Source organism: Lampetra fluviatilis, chromosome 8 (genome assembly GCF_964198595.1).
Source record: "Lampetra fluviatilis chromosome 8, kcLamFluv1.1, whole genome shotgun sequence".
Taxonomy (NCBI): domain Eukaryota; kingdom Metazoa; phylum Chordata; class Hyperoartia; order Petromyzontiformes; family Petromyzontidae; genus Lampetra; species Lampetra fluviatilis.
The window spans coordinates 14,171,937-14,193,332 of NC_136282.1; the positions used below are offsets into that span (position 1 = coordinate 14,171,937).

General features: G+C 56.1%; 1 protein-coding gene across 1 annotated transcript in view; it reads right to left on the bottom strand.

Annotated features, from left to right (window-relative positions):
* Positions 1-21,396, bottom strand: part of LRP4 (LDL receptor related protein 4) — a 133,401-nt gene that overhangs the window by 26,716 nt on the left and 85,289 nt on the right. The window contains exons 4-16 of the mRNA XM_078859232.1: positions 20,772-20,885; positions 15,294-15,410; positions 12,683-12,811; positions 12,074-12,193; positions 10,054-10,179; positions 9,095-9,220; positions 7,133-7,267; positions 5,502-5,627; positions 4,788-5,018; positions 4,046-4,202; positions 3,045-3,262; positions 2,298-2,474; positions 850-972 (exon numbers count right to left, since the gene is read on the bottom strand). Of these exons, the coding sequence (XP_078715358.1) occupies positions 850-972; positions 2,298-2,474; positions 3,045-3,262; positions 4,046-4,202; positions 4,788-5,018; positions 5,502-5,627; positions 7,133-7,267; positions 9,095-9,220; positions 10,054-10,179; positions 12,074-12,193; positions 12,683-12,811; positions 15,294-15,410; positions 20,772-20,885 (1,899 nt within the window). The remainder of the gene's footprint in view (positions 1-849; positions 973-2,297; positions 2,475-3,044; positions 3,263-4,045; positions 4,203-4,787; positions 5,019-5,501; positions 5,628-7,132; positions 7,268-9,094; positions 9,221-10,053; positions 10,180-12,073; positions 12,194-12,682; positions 12,812-15,293; positions 15,411-20,771; positions 20,886-21,396) is intronic.

Consider the following 21,396-nt stretch of genomic DNA (forward strand, 5'->3'; position numbering starts at 1 on the left):
GAAACAAACAAAATATCTGGCTACCGTGGAAAGGTCGGACAAAGACTACCCCCAGAGGGGGGCTCTCGAGAGCTCTGCTGTGCTGGGGACAGCAGTGGCGTGCGCAGGCACTTGCAGGGCTGCGCATTTACCAATTACAGAATTTTAAAACGTACAGAAAAAACATACATGTATTCGGTATATATTTAACGATTTGCATTATAACACTATCCTTAACTTTAACACATTCAAACAAAAAAATTATTGCAATGTCAGTATTTTTTTCATGCTCATGAAAATGACAATTTAAATTCTCACAATTCTCACTCATGTTCAGAAAGCGTACGTGGGTGGTTAGAATCCGTCTGCTAATTCTCACAGCATGCAGACATCGTCCCGACTGTTAAGAGGAGTAAGCGGCTTGGGGCTGGGCGTGTCCTGCCCCGGAGGAACGATGGCTGACGGTCGAGACTAACAACGGAGTAGCGGCTAAAAGGAGGGAAAGCGCCTAGGAGCGCGCCCGCCGACGAGAGATGGAACGACGAAGTCAACTTGAGTGCTGGATCTGGACGGGGGTCGGTGCATCGCGCAACCACGAGAGATGGCGACTGCTTAGGGGAATTCCTTCATCCAGCAGTGGATACATCGTGGCTAATGGTGACGACGGCGACACGTCACCTGTCGTGACGGGTTCACACGACCCCCCTGTAGGGACCCCTTTGACCATCGCCACGACGCAAAAAAAAAAGGATAAGAATCAATTATGGAATAGTGACTCAGAATCGTGACAATTCATCGAATCGCGAGCAGAGGGTGAGAGGGGGGTGAGGGTTAGGCCCGGTGGATACAAGTCCACCGCTCGCGGCTTACGCTCGGAGCAGGTGTGCGAGTCGGCCTTGCGGTAGCCGGTGGGGCAGTCGCAGGTGAAGCCCTCGGAGTTGGGCAGGCAGAGGTGACTGCAGCCGCCGTTGTTCCGGCCACAGCGGTTCTTTCCTGCACAAGACAAAGACGACAAAGACCCCCCCCCCCGCATAGAGCCTTAAAAGACTGTTGGGGCAAGTGCTGTTAGCGAGTAGGCCGACAAGGCATGCGAGGAGGTGGGTGGCCAGCACCACGCCCGACCACCTTTGTCACCTTAGCTGTAATGTTTATACACCACACCAGGTACTGATTTGTGGTCGAGTCGACATAGGTGGAGTCCGGGATCCATTCATATGATCGCTATCACTGACGTTGACCGTGAGACGAAATCGAACCCGGGCCGCCGGGTTAGTAGCGCAGCGCGCTCACCGCTACACGCACCCAGCGCGGTGACGACGCGCGTGTGAACGCCAGCGTGGGATCTCCCTCGCACAGCAGACAATCGCGATTGTTGCATTGAAACGAACACCTCTTTCTGCCCCCCCCCATCCCCCGTCATATTCCTATTGTGCTAACGTCGTCACGTCCAAATTTATGATGTCACGCGCAAACGCAACAACAACAACAGCCGTCATTGTCGGTAACGTCACCGCATCGCTCGTGCCAGGCCAGGCGCACTTTGAGGTGCGCAACAAGCAACCAGGACGCTAACCGCTGCAGAAGCCGAAATGCATCTGTGAGAAGACTCTTTTCTCCTCTTTCCCCGGTTCATCCCTGTCCAGGACGGGCTCTGGTGCAGGGGAGTAGGTTTGGGAGCTCCTGTCCAAACTCCCCCCGCCCCGCCCCCTTTCTGTTTATGCCCCACACCCCCGCAATTCCATCGCTTCACAAACGTCGCCGGTCACTCCCATCCCATTCGCTCGTTGATGCTGAGCCGTCGGTTCCGTGTGATAACCTAACCTGCAGCTGTACCCGATGCAAGCCCCTGTCTGTTTATGCATACGAAATGAACATGAAAAAAATCTATGTAACCCGGCACCTAGGCCTGTTAATTTAAACTAAAACTATATTTATTGTACCAGGTTATAGCTCACTGAGCTACATAGCTCTTTTTCAGAAGCGACCTGGCTATCACAAATGATAGTTCAACGAAGTAGCTTATCGCCACGTGGAAATTTATAGCAGCCAAATACACTGAACGCAGGGTTGATTCTAAATGTGGAGGGTAAAACCGGAGGACCCGCAGAAAAATCCACGCGACCACGGGGAGAGCGACACGCAAAGTCCAAATATACAGCAGGCGTCAGGGTCGAGATTGAACCCGCGACCTCCTGTACACCAGGCGAGGTAGTTAACATCTCCTAGCCACCGTGAGATGGTGGGCGGGTGGGGGGGCAGTTGGGTGGGTGGGGGGGCAGTTGGGGCGGGGGGGGGTGAGGGCGGCGTTTGCTCCGTACCGGCCGGCTGGCGCTGGGGGTGCAGCGTGTGGATGTCCATGGGGAAATGCAGCTTGTTGCGCACGATCTCCTGGTTCTTGCCCGTGAACTTGTTGGCGCTGTTGATGCTCTTCGTGTGCCAGTCCGTCCAGTAGAGGCTGTCCTCGAACACCGTGATGGCGAACGGGTGTGGCAGGCCTGTCCGGGCGTCGCGTGAGCCCGTTCGAGAAAGTACGGTTGTGTAAAATGCTAATTCATAATCAACACGATCTGTCAAAGCGATTGCAGGCCATTACCTTGACATTCGGCTGTTACATTCTCGCGGAAAGGACAAGAACACCGGTGATAATGAGCTCCATCGCTCATGGGATTCCTCCAGTCTAAATAAAGATTCTGATTCTGATGTGAAGTTGGGGGGAGCAGTAGCACAGTGGTTTAGCGCCCCGCACGGTGAACCAGTTCTGCTTCCTTCCGATATTAGGAAGCCATTGCAGCTATGCACTTTTAAATCTAGATTGAAAACTGATTTCTTTGAAACTGCTTTTTGCGTTTAGTTTGTTGTCCTTCTCCCGCACCTCCGATTAGCACGGTCGGCTACGTACGTTTCGAAAGAAGTTCAACATACGTAAATATATAAGTGAGAATCGCCGCTGTAGCGTGTTTTCTGAACAATCTGGAGTGAATCCGCCCATGGTGGAAATCCGCTAGCGGTGGCAACTGCCCTCCCTCCCTCCCGGCCGTCCCAGCCGGACCATGCCGCCCGCCCACCTTGGCTGATGACGGCCTTGCGGTTGCGCCCGTCGAGGTCGGCGCGCTCGATCACGTGGTGCTTGGCGTCGACCCAGTAGATGCGCCGCCCGGCGTAGTCGATGGTGAGGCCGTTGGGCCAGAAGAGCGAGGTGTTGGCGATGACGCGCCGGTGCGAGCCGTCCATGCTCGCGTACTCGATGCGTGGGGTGCTGCCCCAGTCGGTCCAGTAGAGCGTGCTGTGCAGAGGTGGGGGCCGAGACGGAGATGTATGGGGTTAGAGGAGTGTGTGTGGACTGCTGCTGTGTACTGGCAGTGTATGTGCATGTGTGCGTGTTGGCCATAGCATCGGCCAGTCATCTCAGTCAGTCGACCCGTGGCACCTGGGTCTGCCCCGTGACCTCCTGGTAGCGAGCGTTCGACACTTCACGTGGCCTCAACGTGCACATAGCCTGGCACAAGCGCCGTGGTGATGTCACCGCCACGTCGTAGCGAATGGCGGTTGTTGTTGGCCACCCTCGTGGGAAGCGGTAGCGTAGCGGTTAGCACGCTGCACTACGAACCACGGCGACCAGAGTTCAATTCCCGCTCACGAGCAACACCCTAGGTCGACTCAGCCTCGAATGAGTACCTGGTGCAGTGTGTAAACATCGCCACTGGGGAGACAAAGGCAGCCGGGTATGGTGCTGGTCACCCACCCCTCCATGTGCCGTGCCAGCCTTCACAGGTGCTCGCTAACAGAACTTGCCCCAACAGTCTGGTGAGGCCACACGGGGAATCTTTGTCTTTCTAACAGGTATTGTAGTGGTAGTGTAGTGGGAGCGGTAGTGCATTGTACTGCACGACGAACCCCGCTCACGGTCAACACGAACGACGATTATCCGAACCCTTCCCGGGGCCTCCCGCTACTTCGACTGAGAAGCTGGTGCGGTGGGTTAACATCGCCACAGCGGCGACAAAAGCGGAGCTGGGGGCGGGGGGGGGCAGGGAGGGGCGGGGGGGGGGCGGGGTGGGGCACGCACCCTTCCAGCGGGTGCAGCGCGATGGCGCGCGGCTTCTCCAGGTTCCTCCAGAGCAGCACCTTGCGGTGCGAGCCGTCCAGGTTGGCCACCTCGATGCGCGAGGTCCCCGAGTCGGTCCAGTAGAGTTTGTCGTGGATCCAGTCCACGCCCAGACCCCCTGCGTCGTGCCGCATGCGCCAGCGCGCCACGTACGCCGTTAACGCCGTTGCGTACGTTACGTACGTGGCGCGACGTCTGAGTCTGTCCAGTACAGCTAAACTCAAACAAAACTACTTTTTAATTTGTACCAGGTAAGGGCCACTGAGCTATGTAGCTATTTTTTTTTAAACGCCCTGGCTATCGGGATATCGCAAGTGATAGCTCAACGAAGTGGCTTACCATCATTTGGACATTAAAAGCAGCCGAATACTCTAAACGCACCTGGATTGTAAATGTGGAGTGAAAAACCGGGGGGAAATCCACGCGGCCACGGGGAGAACACGCAAACTCCAAACAGACAGCAGGCATCGTGGTCGGAATCGAACCCCGAACCTCCTGTATACCAGGCGAGGTAGTTAACATCTCGCAACCGTGCCGCATGTCATGGGTCCAGTGCACGCCCAGACTTCCTGCATCGTGCCAAGCGCACGCAAGCGCACCGTCACCGCCGTCGACGGCGTCGTTGATATCGCTCCTCGCGAAAGAGAGGGAAGGATTGAGAGAGAGGGGAGGGGGGGACACGGGAGGCAAGCGGGCGCGTTACCTGGGCTCTCGAGCCCCGTGGACACCACTTCGGTGACGCTGCTGCCGTTGAGGTAGGCGCGCGTGATGCGGTCGAGCGTCACGTCCGACCAGAAGACGAGCTCGCGCGCGTGGTGGAAGTCCAGGGCGATGGCGTTCTCCAGGTTGTTGAGCAGCAGCGTGTACTCGGAGCGGTGCGGCAGCACCTGCCGGATGTCGATCCGGTTGGCGAACAGCAGCACCGGCTCGGGGCCTGAGCGTCGGCGGCGCGGTGAAGACGGTGGTGGGGGGGGGAGGGGAGCACCGGGATGGTGAATATAAATAGATTAAGGCGCAGCCCTGCAATTGCCTGCTCATGCCACCGTCGCCGGGGGAAGGGCCCCCACCTAAGAGGATCCACCTCCAATAATGACTCTGGCCAGGCGGCCAGATGGTCTCAGCTGCAGAGCGAGCGGCTCGCGATCTGAAGGTCGCGAGTTCATATCCTGGATGGGGGTTGTCTCAGCCCATCACCCGGGGTGAATTAAATGGCACCGCATTGTGGGGAAGAGTCAACGGTGAGTGTCCCGAGGAGAGACTTATCATAAACGCTCAATAATTGTCTGAAAACACATCGAAGAGTGCAGATCTTGGGCAAATATTGCTGCCGCTGCAGAACGATCGTCGTCCATTCCCAGCATCGCCCCCCGGCCCCCTCCCCACCCCACCGCCCCCGACGGCGACGAGCGCCACTGACCGAGCGCCTTGCAGCCCTTCTTGTCGGGCCGCAGCTCGTAGCCCTGCTCGCACCAGCACTCGAACCCTCCCGCCGTGTTGGTGCAGCCCTGGCTGCAGTACCCATCCTCCGCACACTCGTCCACGTCTGCCGCCAGGGAGGGGGGAACGGAGGAGCGGGTGGGGGTGGGGGGCGGGCGGGCAGGGGAGAGGTGACGGTTAAGGGGGGTGGGGTGGAGTTGTGGGGGGCGGGGAGGGGCAAGGGGGGGGGCAAAGGGGTGTATCACGACTGAAGGCAATAGCACAGTTGTAATAAAGTTAAAAAGGTTTTTGGAAAAACGACTCGGACAAGAAGTCTTCTTCTAGTCTGTACGGCTGATGACGCTGCCGGGCGCGGGCCCCTGGCTGTTCCTGGTGGCCTTTAGTGCGGCCCCCGACAATACACAACGAGTGAAAACACCCCCCCATCATCACCAACATCCTGCTGCTGTCAAAGCCCCAATGCTTTCAAATGGTGTGGTGGCCCCTCACACTGATGATGTTTTATCGGTGAAAGTGCTGCTGTAGAGCGACAGCTGTAGTTTTACACTGTGGCGGATAATGAGCCCGCGCGGTTGCGTCATCGCGGTTGTGCTGATGCCTCCGCCCTCCGTCGCGTTTGTGACTACGTTCCCGCCACTCTATTCTGGGTGGTGACCACAGCCGCCGCACACGGGAGAGGTTTTAATTTCCCGCTTGTGCATCAAGTGTCCACATCGACCATCGACAAGAAGTAAATATAAATTTGGAAATTACAGAGGCGGGGGTGGGTAGGCAGTGCGCGCGTTACAAGCGGATCTAAAACGTTGACTTAAAGCTTTCGTGACTGCAGGAATTAACATTCTCTGGGTCTTTCGGTAAAGTCACGTAGATAGGTTCAAAGAAAATAACAAAAAACTACGACGTTTTGATCGCAACACAATGCTTGTGTTGCGATGGAAACGTCGTAGTTTTTTGTTATTTTTTGTTATTTTCTTTGAACCTATCAACGTGACTTTACCGAAAGACCCAAAGAATAGGATCTAAAACGATTCATCGATTAAATGATCTCCTTGTACTAACGATGAATGCATCGAAAAACTCCGAAGGACCGACATGGCGTGGGGAGGCCGTCGTCCAACCGTGGATAGCCAACGGGCTGCGTTTCACAGCCATGTGCTGTGCGCTTCGATACCCCCCCCCTTCCCCTGTCACCTGGTGGGCTAGCTGCAGGCGGTGGTGCAATTCCACCAGGGCCCACGTATGCACAGGTGCCGGACCACGAAGAGGGGAGTGGGGGTGGGTGGGGGGAGGAACTGAACAGTGGGGGGGGCTCACATTTCATTCCGTTCACCAGGGCCGACGCCAACCGCCGCTGCGCCACCGGTTTCACGCCAAAAATATTTCCGCTGCCCCTCTGCGCGAGAGTCTCCCTCCTGATAGCGCGCGGCGCACCGCACACGAATGCCTGCCCGCCCGCCGCTACCGGTAAAACGATCGACAGCGCGGGCTGTGAATACGGCTCTGAAGAAAAGCGACAGCGGGCGTCCGGTTACGGCCGACCCTTGACCCTTCCGCTTCCGCCGCCGCCCCAGCGCGTTGGCGCCGGCGTCGCTGCCGTGGAGCGGCACCCACCGTGGCAGTCCTTGCCGTTGTCGGCGAGCCGGTGGCCCGTGTGGCACGAGCACTGCACCGCCCCGCGCGCCTGTTGGCACTTGTGGGCGCAGCCGCCGTTGTTGACGTTGCAGCTCTCGGAAGCCAAGTCGGTGCCTGCGTAACAAGCAGCAGCAATCACAAACTATGCGTGGAGCGAGGTGCAACCGCGCAGAGCAACCGCATCTGGCACAACTCAACGTAGTGGAATTACACATGGCACAGCCACACAAGTCAATTCTACACATGGCACAACCACTGGGCACAAACACACGTGGCACAAACATACGCGGCACAACTAAAGATGAGTTCAAATGGCGCCGCCACGCAACACAACCACACAGGTACTAACCCACACATGAACTAACTGGAGATGACACGACCACATGTGACACAAGCACACACGGTGAGTAGCCCTACTTGGACCAAAAACCTACGCACCAAAGGACGTGCACCAGCCATTATGGTCACACAAGTAGAGCTACCAAGGTCGGGTTTCCTGGCTTTGATAATTTTTATTTATTTCAGTCTCTGCTCTCGTGCGAATTCGCTGTGACCCATCTCAGAGACCCCCCCCCCTCCCACCGCTCGCTGCACGGCTACACCACTACACGCCAGAAGTCACGAACGGCGACGTCCGTAACCGCCACCTCAGCCGAAGCGTTCTCTTTCTGTGACAACGTAAAAAGGTGGGCGAGCGTTTGTCACTTGGCGGCGAGTGAGTGCGCACATGCGCACGTGCGCGCGCTCGCGCACCCACGGATCGGGAAGCCGGCTCTGATTGAGGGGACATTGACCACTGCCCGGCGGCTGATTTTGTGCTCGAACGCCCACACAGCCCCCGAGGGTAGAAACACGACGCGATGCAGCAACACACGGCGCCTTTGAAATCTCGCCCCCTGCGCTTTTCTTTTATTTTTAAAGGGAAGGAGAGAAAAACATCGTTTTAAACCAGCCGACCCGGTTTTCACGAGCGGTTGAAACCCGTTTGCTGCTCTACTCCAAGTGTACGGTGATGATTATTGCGTTTTTATACAAGGTGTGTGCGGCTGTAATGATGTGTTTGGTAATGGTGTGCGTGCGGTGGTGGTGGCGGTGGCGGCGGTAGTGCCGGGGCCACACAGTGGGGAATTGCAAATAATAATAAAAAACATTTTTGGAGGCCTTTCCGTTCAATAGACGTAGAATCGAAGCGAGATTACAAAAGAGATGCAGACAACAGATAAAGACGTCGTGAGTTCACAGACTCGTCGACAACAATGCGGACGCAGTGAGATGAGAGAAGAGAGAGGCAGACAAGGTAGAGATGAGAGAGATTCATTGGCTTTGATGTCAATGAGCTTCCGTTTGTCAGGACTTGAATTTAAGCAGATATTTTGACACCTCGCCATTGTATTAATCGGTGCTTGAGCCGCCTTGCTTTCTACACAATGTGCTGCGTTTCTTTGCATCTATAGGGCCGCCACCGCCGATGTCGCGGGAGGGTGAGGCGACCGATGGCTGCTGGGAGAGGCCGATCTGCCGCTGTTTGAGCGTTCCCTTTCCAGGGGGAGCGCTCGCTCTCGCATCAGGCCTATGCCGTCGTGCTGAGCTCAATCGCAGCGACGCAAATCCCGCCGAGAGAGAGAGAGGCCACGAAAGACCTTACCGCTTCCATCCAACGAGGTCCCCCAACATCGCAAACAACAACAAAAAAACCGTTCCCGCAATTCACGGGTGGCTCGGTAGGTTGACAACATTTACGCGTGACCAGGTTAAAGCCTCTATGCCTGTGGTCAAATCACCCAACATCATTTGCCCAATAAACATTGCGCCAAATTCTGTCCGACACTGACCCAATGTTCCACGTTCACCGGGCATCTATCAACCGAGGCTTGCCGGGTGTCTGCAGCGATTTTGGTGGTGGGATGGGGATGGGGAGGGGGAGGGGGCTGAGTGTCTCACGGCACTGCTGGTGGGGGGCCTCGTCGCTGCCGTCGGAGCAGTCGGCCACGCCGTTGCACACCTTCCTCTGGCCGATGCAGCGTCCCGAGCTGCAGGCGAACTGATCAGTGGCGCACTGCGGGGGGTCTGTGGGGGTGGGGAGGGGGTCGGGGGTCGGGGGGGGCACGCGCGGGATCGTCAGGGGTGCGCACGCGACGCGTCTCTTGACAGGCACGAGCACAGGCACATGCAGTCGTCGCCCTGTATCTGGTTCATGCTGCTGTAACTGAATTGTCGCCGTACCGTGGGCAGTCTAAAAATACCGTGCCCGAGCCAACAACGTTGCATTGCAGGGAAATTATTATTGAACGTCGATTATGTTTGTGGCAATATTTTCGGTGTCTCGCGCGCCGCAGATTCCTTTGCCCCGACGTCTCTTCGCGTCGTTGCTGTCGCTTGAATTTATTTGCTTTGTGGCATTTTTGTTGACCCGAGTCACTCGTCGTCTCTCTCGAGTCCTCAACCACGTTCAATAAAATAAACTTGAATTCGTGGGTCTGTGTTGCGTGTCCGTGCATGCGTATATCTGTGTTTACACGTCTGTCCGAGTGTGTGCGCCTGTCTGTGCATGCGTGCACACGTACGGGGAGCGGTGGCGTAGCGGTCAGCGAGCCGCGCTACGAACCCAGCAACCCGAATTTGATTCCCTCTCACGGCCACCAACAGCAGTGACGATCATCTGAACTCGTCCTGGGCCTCCCATAGGCCGGCTCAGCCATAAATGAATATAAACATTCCGCGTATAAACATGAGCACTGCGGAGACAAAGGCGGCCGGGCGTGGCACTGGCCACACCGTGCCCTCTTCGATGCCCCGCCGCGGCCTTCGTAGGCGCCGCTACTCGCCGACAGCGCCCGCTCCGACAGGCTGTGAAGGCTACAACGGGGGGGGGGGTCTTTGCCCTCGTCCCAGCGCCTCACCCGTCCTCTCGCAGCCGGCCTCGTCGCTGCCGTCGGAGCAGTCGTCCTCGCCGTCGCAGCGCCACGACACGCGGATGCAGCGCCCCGGGCCGCAGCGGAACTGCTCCGTGCCGCAGGCCATGGCCGCTGAGCCGACGTGGCGGGGGGGGGGGGGGAGAGCGGGAAGGGCAGCAGTAGCGATGGTGGCGGAGGAGATAGAGAAGGGCAGCAGGAGTGGAGGGGGGAGGTGGGGGAGAGCAGGAAGGGCAGCAGTAGCGGGGGGGGGGGGGCAGCAAACATGTTAAGAATTAAACTGTTGAGCTATATAGCTGTTTTTCAGAAGCGACTTGGCTACAAATGATAGCTCAACGAAGTGGCTTATCATATACTCTAAACAGCCAAATACTCTAAACGAGCGACGATGATTATAAATGTGGAGTGAAAAAAACGTAGAAAAATCCTCGCGACCACGGGGCGAGAGACACGCAAACTCCAAATATACAGCGGGCGTCAGGGTCGGTGATCTAACCCACGTGGTCCCGTGTACCAGGAGGTTGAGGTAGTTTACATCTCGCTACTGCAACAGGCAGTGGGCAGCCGGGGGAAAGTCTGTGGGCGGCGGGAAATTTCATCCGCTCTCGCGGACTCCTGCCACGCGTGGATTATCTCCGCGGGAGATTTGTTTCGGCGAACCCGAAACGGAGAATGGGATTTCGGAAAGGATATTACTGACGGTCGTCAAAGAGAGAGAGAAAAAAAATATATAGAAAAAAAACTGACGGTGACGATGATGAAAATGAACCTCCTATCCAGCGGCGAAAGTTACCCCCCCCCCGTAGCCTTGGAGATTCTGGGGTTCATGACACTGGACACCCTGGAACTATTTTTTAAAATTACTTTTTGGAATTATCTTGTCCCCCAGGTGGTGGGGTGTTTCGTATTGGCTTCCCCCCCCCCCCCCGCACCGCCTCCCCCCCCCGCCCCATCAGTTTGAAATGACGCGCACGCAGCGTGAGCGAGCGTTCGTTTGGTGCGACCGCCGTTATATGTAGTGCGTTTCATCGCTGGCCGGGGAAGCCGGGGGGGGGGGGGGACGCCTGGGGGGGGGAGGCCCTTTGTTGGCACACGACAGTAAGGGTCGCCCCCCCCCCCCTCTCGTAGCCCAGCCGTAGGCGTTTAAGATCACCGCCGTTGTGAAAGGATTTACCATCACGATCATCATCACCCTCATCGTCCTCATCGTCGTCGTCACCGGAACCCTTCGATGGTTTTGCCATCGTCATCATCTTCGTCATCGACCACTGTCGTAATTATGATCGCCACCATTATCATCATCGTCATCGTCGTTCATGGCTTTATCATCACCGTTAATGGATTTATCATAAATATCATTATCGTCAAAAGATTTACCAGCATCTTCATCATTATTCATTATCGTAATTATGATCAGCATCATCATCATCAACGTTCATAGCTTTATCATCACTGTGAATTGATTTATCATAAATATCATTATCGTCAAAGGTTTTACCATCATCATCCTGATCAACAATCATAATTTCTCGAGACGAGACATCATTCATGGATTTTCACCATCATCATCAATCACCTGTTTCATCATCGTACGATCACGATCATCTTCACCACTATGATAGCGCCGATAAAATCTGACACGGCGCATGAGGCAGTGGCGTTGCAAAAACCTGCACCCAGCCACCTTTGTCTCCCCGGTGCTGATGTTTAACGCACACTGCACCACGTACTCATTTCAGGCAGTCGACCTCGCTTTGGCCATGGACAGGGTCAAATATTCGTCACTCACAGAAACCCGAACCCTCACGTTAACCATGAGCGGGAATGGAAATTGGGTCCGCCAGGTTCGTAGCGCAGTGCACGGACCACTTAGCTACCACTCCCCATCGCTGCCACCACCACTGACACCACCACCACCACTGCAAGCAGCAGCCTCCACCACCGGTAACACCACCACCACCACGACCGCCGCCACCGCTGCAAGCACCAGCGCTAAACCGCGACTCACAGCAGTTCCTCTCGTCGGAGCGGTCGTCGCAGTCGGCGTCCCCGTCGCATCGCCACGCCGCGTTGATGCACATCCCGTTCCCGCACAGGAACTCCCCGGCGCGGCACGGCTGCTGCGTGGCTGCGCACGGCGGCGACAACGAAACACGGGAATCAAACGCGGGCGCAGGACGCGCGCCGTCGGGGCGGCCACGGGCCGGAGATCCGTGGAGTGGGGGGGGGGGGCAGCCAAAGAGAAGCGGAGGAAGATGGAGGCGGCAGCAGCGAGACAAACTTACAGAGTTCAGAGGCCACGACCGGACAGAAGCGATGAAGGCAAGCGAGGAATGGAGGTGAGAATGGGGTTGGCCTTTTAGCCAGCGGTGCGAAGTGATTGGCTGACAACAACGACGAGCACGGTTGGCTACGTGCGGCGTGAAAGAAGTTCAGCAGAGATTCACACGACAGCAGGGGGGCCACGAGGACTGGAGGCGAGTGACAACGATCGAGGCTGCTGCTGCTGCTGCAGCTGGCGCGCGTTCGGCATATTCGCCGCTCCCTCGGCTTGTGCGTGTGGGAGAACGTTGCTGCGCGTCCAGGGCTCGGACGCGAGGGAGCCGCACGTCCGTACCGCAGTCGGTCTCGTCGGACCAGTCGCCGCAGTCGTTGTCCCCGTCGCAGCGGTAGATGTCGAGGATGCAGCGGCCGTAGGCGCAGCGGAACTCCTCCTGGCCGCACGGCGCGGACGGGGCCTCCGAGGCTGAGGCACGCGGCGAGTGAGACGGAGACGGGGACGTGGAGGGGGGCGGAGAGAGGGGAGGGAGAGACAGGGAGAGGGACGGAGGGAGAGACGGAGAGGCGGAGAGAGGAAGGGAGACACGCGGGCGCGGGCACATTAGAGGCAGACAGACATCACCTGCAATGCACCGGGACCCGCATACCTCTTTCTAAACGACAGCCTAGAGAACCTCGTTATTTTTTTCTTCCACACCATAAAAAAAACTATACCCCCCCAAGAGCCGCACCGATTAGCGAACAAAGGAGAAGGTGAAAGCAAAGGTTGCGGACCCCTCGCTCGGGTTCTCAAAACAAACGGGAGTCCTGTGGCCCTTTCTTCCAGGGGTCGATTGGCCAGGGCCCAGCAGGGCCTCCGCCCCCCCCCCTCTCCCCCCCCCCCCCCCCCCCATTGCTCCCTCCTGGCCTCCCCCCAGGACCGCATGGTGGCAATTAACTCTTCACATTCCACGCTCGCGATGCGGGGATTATCGTCCATCACGGCAAAGATACTTATGCACTTGTTTTTCTTGGCGGGACTACCCCCACCACCCCCCGCCTCCCCCATCCCACACCCCACCTTCTGCCCCACGGGCATGTGGTGGTGAATCCGGAGCTGATGTGCGCTTCCGTGTGTCTGCGTGTGTGCCTGTATGTCCGTGCGCGTCGTGCCGCCGTTCCTAGTAGGTGCTGCTCGCGCACAGCACTTGGCCCAAAGGTCTGCAAAAAAAAATCTACACGGGGCATCTTTGGCTTTGTGCCTGCAGCTGTGGCGCTGAACACGGTGACCTTTGATTTCGAGCCACGGCTAACATCAGTGGCGAACGACATCTGAACCGGCCCTGGGCTCTCTCTCCCCTAGGCCGACTCAGCCTTAAAACAAGTGCCTGGTGCTGTGTGCCTAACATCAGCACTGGGGAGACAAAGGCGGCCGGACGTGGTGCTGGCCACACACCGCCTCCTATTGCGCCATGCCGATCTTCCATAGGTGCTCGCACAAAGCTCTTGCCCCGGCATTCTCTCGAGGCCCCCCGGGGGATCTTTGTGCCTTTGTCTTCCCGCGCGCACGCACCTGGGCAGGGTTCTCTGCTCTTAATTATTTTCCAGCAATGTCATTGTGGGGGCGCGGGGGATTGTGGATATTATCGGATGAAGTGAGTGGTGGGGGGGAGAGGGGAAGAAGGGGGAGTGGGGGACCACTAGATTTTTGAGTCAAGCCGGACCGCTGTTTACGTGGCAGAGGAATTTCGGAGGTCAGAGGGCACCGCAGGCTCGCTTTAAAGGTTTTGTTAAATTTGGGCTCCGCCTTCGGTCGCGAAGTCACCGGGAATGGCGTCGCCTCCGTTGCCTCTCTTGACGGCGCACAACGGAGACGCGCCGGGAGGGGACGTTTGGCCGCGACGGGGAGCGGAGGCACCGGCTCGCGGCTCCCCCTTGGGGCGCCGGGCGCAACAACGAGCGCGGCACCCCCCGCTCGACTCCCGGAGGTAGCGGGAGTCTGAACGCTTCGATGGGGCGCCACGGTGGCGAGATGTTAACTACCTCGCCTGGTATGCAGGAGGTCGCGGGTTCCAGCAACCTCCTGCACGTCTCACTCCCCGTTTTCCGGGTCCTCCGGTGTTTCCCTCCACAGTTAGAATCGGCGTGCGTTTGGAGCATTCGGCTGCCGTACATTTCCACGCGACAGTTTTTAGAGAATGTGGAGCAGGAGAGAGTTCCCAGATGACGGGAGCGGCTAGCGAGAAACGCCGCCGCTCAGCCAGGAGCAGCCCTGCTTCTGGCGGAACGATGAACAAAGGCCGAGGCGTCACCCCTTTCTCTTTTGCTGCTCCCGCTGTCTGTAACCTAACTGGCTGCTTCCCTTGCCCTGCATCGAGTCAAGACTGCTTACATTTACCTTCTTCTCCACTCAGGTGAGATGGAGGAATAGTACAGCTGGGGGCGACGGGGGGGGGGGGGGCAGGGGAGAGGTTAGTGGGGAGCAGGAAGGGGCACGGGGGGAGGAGTCCAGGTCACTAAGCCCCAGTCAGAGCTTGGAGCCTCGTAAACCTTGGCGCCTTGAGCCTCCGCTGTAATTATTAATGTGGCCAATTATGACCGTCGCTGTGACGCTGGATTTCGACAGGGGGGTATGAACACCGTGGAAGAGCCCCCCCCCCCCCCCACCTGAGGGTGGAGGGGGGAGCCCCACAGATAAGAGGGGTGGGGGGGGCACACCATCTCGCCGGGGGGGAGGGGGTGGTCGACGCAGTCAACGTCAGACAAACGTTAAACGTTGACGGAACGAGCAACGATGCGATCCACTTCCTTCTGCCGTGCGTTCCAGCTCTCGCTCTGGGGAAAGGCCGCAGGTGCACATCGTTTGATGGGGGGGGGGGGGGATAGAGCCTTGAGCAGGGGTAGCGCAGTGCGGGGGGGGTGGGGGGGGGAGGCGATGGAAGTCGTCCTGTAGATGTGGCTCGACTTACGACAGCGCGCCTCGTCGGAGCTGTCCTTGCAGTCGCTGTCGCCGTCGCAGAACCAGTGCTCGGCGATGCAGCCTCCGTCGCTGCAGGTGAACTCCTTGTCGGAGCACTTCCTGGCGTCTGGGAACAGCACGACACGAACAGCGTTACCAGACTGCAGGGGCAAGTGCTGTTCGCGAGGGCCTATCAAAGCTGGAACGGCACACGAGAGGGTGGGTGGCCAGCACCACGCCCGGCCGCTTTTGTCTCGCCAGTGGTGATGTTTTTTCACACTGCACCGCGGTACTCATTTCAGAGTGTCAACCTAGGGGAGGCCCAAGACCAGCAGTGTTGACCGTGAGCAGGAATCGAACTCGGGTCGTAACGGAGTGTGGTAACCACTACGCCACCGCCCTCCCCCCCCCCCCCCACGAACACACACACACACACACGTGTAAGCGCACGTAAGCACCCACACAAAAGCATTAACGAGCAGAGACAACGACCCCCCGGCATGAATTGTTTTAAGGATGTCGGCAGCAAGCGTCGGCCCAACGTACACAAAAACCCAAACGCAGCATCCGGTAGAAGTGACCCCCGTGCGGAGGAATGATTTGTAGGCGGCCAGACGGAGGGGAAACATAAACGCAATTATAATTAAGGGGCAATTAAGAAAAAAAATCTCAAAAGTTTCACGGAGCTTGGGAATTATTCTAAACATTCCCAGGTAGAGCTCTCAAAAAATAGAGCTCTCACTAATCAGCAATCACACGTTACATGCCCTGCTGGAGCCACATGAGAGGATGTATAGCGTTACAGTTAATTAAAATGCCTCCCGACGTGAGCTATTTAAAGAATTCCAATTTGTGCCTCGGCTTCTGAGGAGGTCCCTTTAATAAAGGGGAACGCCAGGAGATCGTCACATTTACAAGGGGGAGACGCAGCTCAGAGGAACGGGGTCGGGACGGTGGGGTCAGTGGGGGAGGGCGCGGGGCTTTTTCTGGAAACCACTGCGGTGCTCGCTGGACTGTAGAAATTAACAAACAAAAATAAGTCAAGGAGCAGCCCTGCAATGTCTTGTTCATGCCACTGCTGGCGAAAGGCCCTCCGATGGAGGGAGCTCTGGAGGGGAGCCCCGCGGCAGAAGTGGGTAGTTTGGCCTACTCTTTCACGCCGGCCATATAATCCTGAAAGATGGTCACGTGCCCACACTTTACCCCACCTTCGTTTCAGCGTCCGTGACGGGAGATGGAATTGAACCGGTAACCTCTGGATTGCAAGTCCAGTTGCTGCTAGCCACTGCAGCATGGTAGTCTTAACCCTGTTAAAATAATAATATGAATAATAATTTTCAGTCCTTGTCAATCCACTGCTAGAGGAAGACCTCCTCACACCATATCAATTGTGAGGGCTGTTGAGCCAGACTTCTCCATGCAGATCCATGCGAGGTGAATGCAATGGGTCTCGGGCACGATTCAGATATCCCTCACCGCCGATGTTAGCTGTGGCCTGGAATCGAACTTAGTTTGTCAGGTTCGTGGCACAGTGCCACTAACTAACCACTGCGCCACCACTCCATCCATGTACGGTATTTTTGTAGAACTTCTTTCGCACCGTACGTAGCCAACCGTGCTCATCGGCGGTGCGGAGAAGGACAACAAACTAACACACAAAAAAGATGCTCTGAAGAAATGAGTTTTCAATCAAAATTCATCTCCTTGAGGTGGGATAAACTTACAAGGTTTTAGGTGACCTCTAGCTATGGCCAGGTCAAAGTCCCGTGTGACCCGGGTTTGATTTCCGTCCACGGCTAACAGTGACAGCTGAACTGGTCCTGGGCATTTCCATCACCAACTTGCGCTGACGAGTGCGGTGAACTAAAGTCGAACAACATCCCCATGACGGACAAAGCGTGGGGGAGGCCTTTATCGAGCAGTCGATTGACAAAAATGACATTGAAGGCCAGAACAAACTTTCATTCATCCGTCTGACATCAAAGAAACCAATTTAATCCACCTCGAGTTGGACTAAACTGTTCGAGATAAAACACAACCCAACATGATTTATTTCCCCACATGTAGCAAAATCACAGCCCAACTTGTCGAGCAAGCTGCTTGCTTTTAAACCGACTTGGTTTTCAAACGGCGGCACGCAACCTTCGTTTATTTTCTCTCTTGCACAAAGGGCGGCCGCGGTTGTAAGAATTCAACGAAATGACGCGGCAAGTACGCCAAACCTCACCAGATTCCTGCCCTGATTCCATAACGGGCGCTTCCTTTCATAAAAGCTCTGGGCCCGCGTGTTCTTGTTTTGTTTCGAGGGTGGCGGCGGGGTTTGGGGGGGCTGCCCCTCCCCCTCCCTGCCGACTCGGTGTAATTTTACAACAGCAGAAATAACAAATAGTTTTCTTGGCCTATTTGTTTTTACGACTCTCCCCTCTCCTCTCTCTCTCTCTGGGCTCGCGGTAGAAAGCGCCGCCCGATCGGCAAGATATTTTTGATAGTTTTGGAAAGTTTTGATAGTTTTAATAGTGTTTGATAGTTTTTGATCATTTTTTAAATATTTTTTTATATTTAATTTTTTGATAGTTTTGGAAAGTTTTGATAGTTTTAATAGTGTTTGATAATTATTTTTTTATTATAGTTTTTGATAGTTTTGGTAGTTTTTGATAGTTTTTGTAGATTTGCGAGTGGCGTCGTCATTGTCGTCATCGGGCCTGCTTTTTAAAGGGGGGCCAGAAGTTTACGTTGAGCATGTCATAAAAGTCTTCTCTTCAAAGGCAAACCTCCGTGGAATGTTCACGCTAACGGGTCCGGATCGCGCGCACACACACACGCGCGCGCGCGTGGTCGACAGGTAGGGTGTGTGCGTGCCTGCATGCATGCGTGCGAGCTTAGAAAGGCCCTTTATGAAAATACTTCTTTTCTCCAAAAAAGGTAAGAATGAGAAAAAAAATGTCTGGGCGGTGGGGGTAGTTAGAAAAAACTAAAAAACTAAAACCAAAAGTGAAATGTGAGTAAGTGAGCAAGTGGGTGTGAGAGTGAGCGATGTTTCGGCGAGTCGACTTTAGAGTGGATGTGTGCGTGAATAAGCGATTGGCTCAGCGAGTGAGTAAGGTGAGTGAGCGATTCTTAAATTGAGTGTGCGGGTGAGCGAACAGGCAGCTGAGTGAACGAGCGGAGTGTGCGAGGGAGTGGTTCAGTGAGTGAGTGGACGTGTGAGCATCGTGCTCGAGTGAGTGAGCGGGCGGACGCGGAGATAGGTGAACAAGCCAGCAGATGTGTGAATAAATAAATAAATTATCGAACGAGGGAGTGAACGAGCAAGTGAGTGCATCAGTGAATAAGTGAGCAGGCGAGCGAGTGGGCCACTCGGGGCTTGTTTATACCCAAGGTGGACCGATGGGCTTTGTGTGTCTCAGTCTGCCAAGACAAACGTCTCAACTGGAAACACTGCGGCTTGGCTCTGAAGCAGCAAAGCAGCCGCCCCCCCCCCCCCCCCCCGGGGCTGTGGACTGCACACAGCCGGAGCGCTCGGCCTCCGCTCGGGGGTTCTCGTTCTGCTCTGCCAAGGTAAAGGTGTGGGCTGCGGCGGCTGCGTGGGGTTGGGACGTCAGGGGGAGCTACCATTCTGGCTCGCTCGTCTTTTAAAACACGGGGGGGAGGGGGGGGTGGCGATGAACGGCACTTGGCTTCGAATACGGGCACCCGGGTTCGATGCCCCACCCAACCACGGCTAAGAACAGCCCAGAGGGACAAATATGGTGTAAGGGAGGGCTGTCATCGATAATTGTACATCTCAAACAATTTACTGGCCACAAAAATAAAATAAAAAAATATATAAAAACACCACACCGATCGTTATTCTGACCTGCCACGCTCTTCGGAGAGAGAGAGGCTTTACGTAAACCCCGAGCTCCGAGATGAATCTACACGGAGCACATTTTTCTTTCTCTTCTTTCCAGGGGGGGGGGAACCTCGAGACAGAGAGCCCCTCCGTCCTGGGCCGCTCGCCCCCGCCACCCCTGGCCCCAGCGTGGGCTCGAAGCCCACGGCCGGCGGGAGACAAACAGCGGCCTCATTGTCACTGCGCATTCCAGCGCGCTCGCCGAAGGTCGCGCGTTCGCAGGACACGCGATACGACGGCGAGGCCCTGCCTGAGGAGGAGGAGGAGCAGGAGCGGCAGGCGGTTGCTGCCAAGTCAGCTCACTTCGTGTTGTTTTTCATTATCTTGCGGTAATCCTGCCGATCTTGTCACGGAGGCCCACCGCTACGGCAGACCGGACGCAAGCTGCACCCCCCACCCCCACCACCCCCCAACGAGTGGCCACTGATGTTCTTGCGGGCTTCAGCTCACTGACGATGTCACAGCTACCAAGGATCCCTTAGGATAATCCCGTGGTGCGTTTCTTTTGTTTTTGCCGCGGCTTTCGCTCGCTCGCTGTCTGTCTGTCAATCTCTCCCCAATCCGAGCGACGGTTTCGTTCCCGCAGGGTCCTGGTCTCGCCTTGGCCGGCGTCGCAACCGAAAGCAAAAGTTCAGATGATTCCATCCTCAAAAAAATAAAAGTATCAAATCAAAACCGAATTCCTTTAAAGTCGTCTTCCTTAAACCGGCGGCACCGCTGCGTACATTATCCCACGCAGTTAGAATAATAATCGTGTGAATCTGAAAAAAATCATTACTCTTGGTGACACTATGTTAATATTCATGTGAGATGGTTATAACGTTTAAAGTTCTTAATCGAAGCTTCAGACGGTCAGCTTGGAGTCCTCTTATCTGGCGAGATGGAGAATTCCTCAGTAGCAAACCCCCCCTCCTCCCCCCTGCCTCCCCTCCCTCCCCACCCTCGCCCGCTCCCCTTTTCCTGTCGTTGGAGTTAAACCCTTTAATAACAGTTAAACTGAAGGCGCTCCGTGCGTGAGGGAGCGTGGCGTTAGAACCCACCAGGGCTGCCCTCCCCACACCCCCACCCCCTCAAGGATTCCATTGTCCCGCTCCGGATAGAATCTGTCCACGCCACGAGCGCGGAGGGGGCGCAGCGATCCAAGAGAGGCGACGTCATGACGATGACGACGGCGGCGACGTCATGACGATGACGACGACGACGGCGATGATGACGACGACGGCGACGATGACGAGGAGCGTCGAGGCCCATGTCTCACAACGCGTCGTTTCTAAACCCCCCCCCCTCCCCCACCGTCCGAGACGGGGGGATCGTCGATGAGCACCCGAAGCAGCGCCGACGTAGAGCGTGTCACTCACCATTTCTGGTGTCACTCACCACCACTGGTGGTGAGGTTTCACTCACCACTTCCCTCGCGGTGGATCGCGAGGGATGTGGTGAGTGACACCAGAAGTGGTGAGTGACACCTCGTCACCAGTGCTGAGTTACAGCAGAAGTGGTGAGTGACAAAGAACAACAACAAGAAAATAAATCCGTTAGAAAGAAATGAGTTTTTGAATCGCAAACGAGTGTCCGGGGCAAAACGCGGCGTCTCACCGCACTGCTCGTCAGAGTTGTCTCCGCAGTCGTTGTCGCCATCGCAGTGCCACAGGCTGCGGATGCAGTAGCCGTTCTTGCACTGGAACTCGTCTTCCTCGCACTTCCTGGGCGCTGTTGTTCAGGGGGAGGAGGGGGGGGACGGAGATGGGGGGGGGGCAGGGTGGGGGTGGCGAGAGATGGGATCAGGTCAGGGTCAAGACTGCAGAGGTCAGGGGTGAGAAGCCGCGGGTTATGGGGGCCATGCGGGAGGTAATGATGTTAATAGAGCAAAGTGGACCCACGGTGAGGTTCTGTTAGTTCAGGGTTCACATGGAAGAGGTTGGAGGTGAGAGGTCACGAGGCCGCAGGTTATAGGGGAACGGCATTAATAAGGCATTTGGACTGACACAGGGGCTGTGTGTGGGGGTCAAATCCCAATCGCCCGTGTGGGGAGCATACAATGTCTATGTTTGAATTACTTCTAGCTTATGGAGAATCAACATTACGTATTCAAAAATTATGAAAACTCAATGAATGTGAAACTCATAATCACACCAACCGCACGCATACATTTAAGCCAGTCATTGTAGGACAGTGTAAAGCATAATTTTTTTTCATCAATATAAAAGTAAACGTCTCCTGA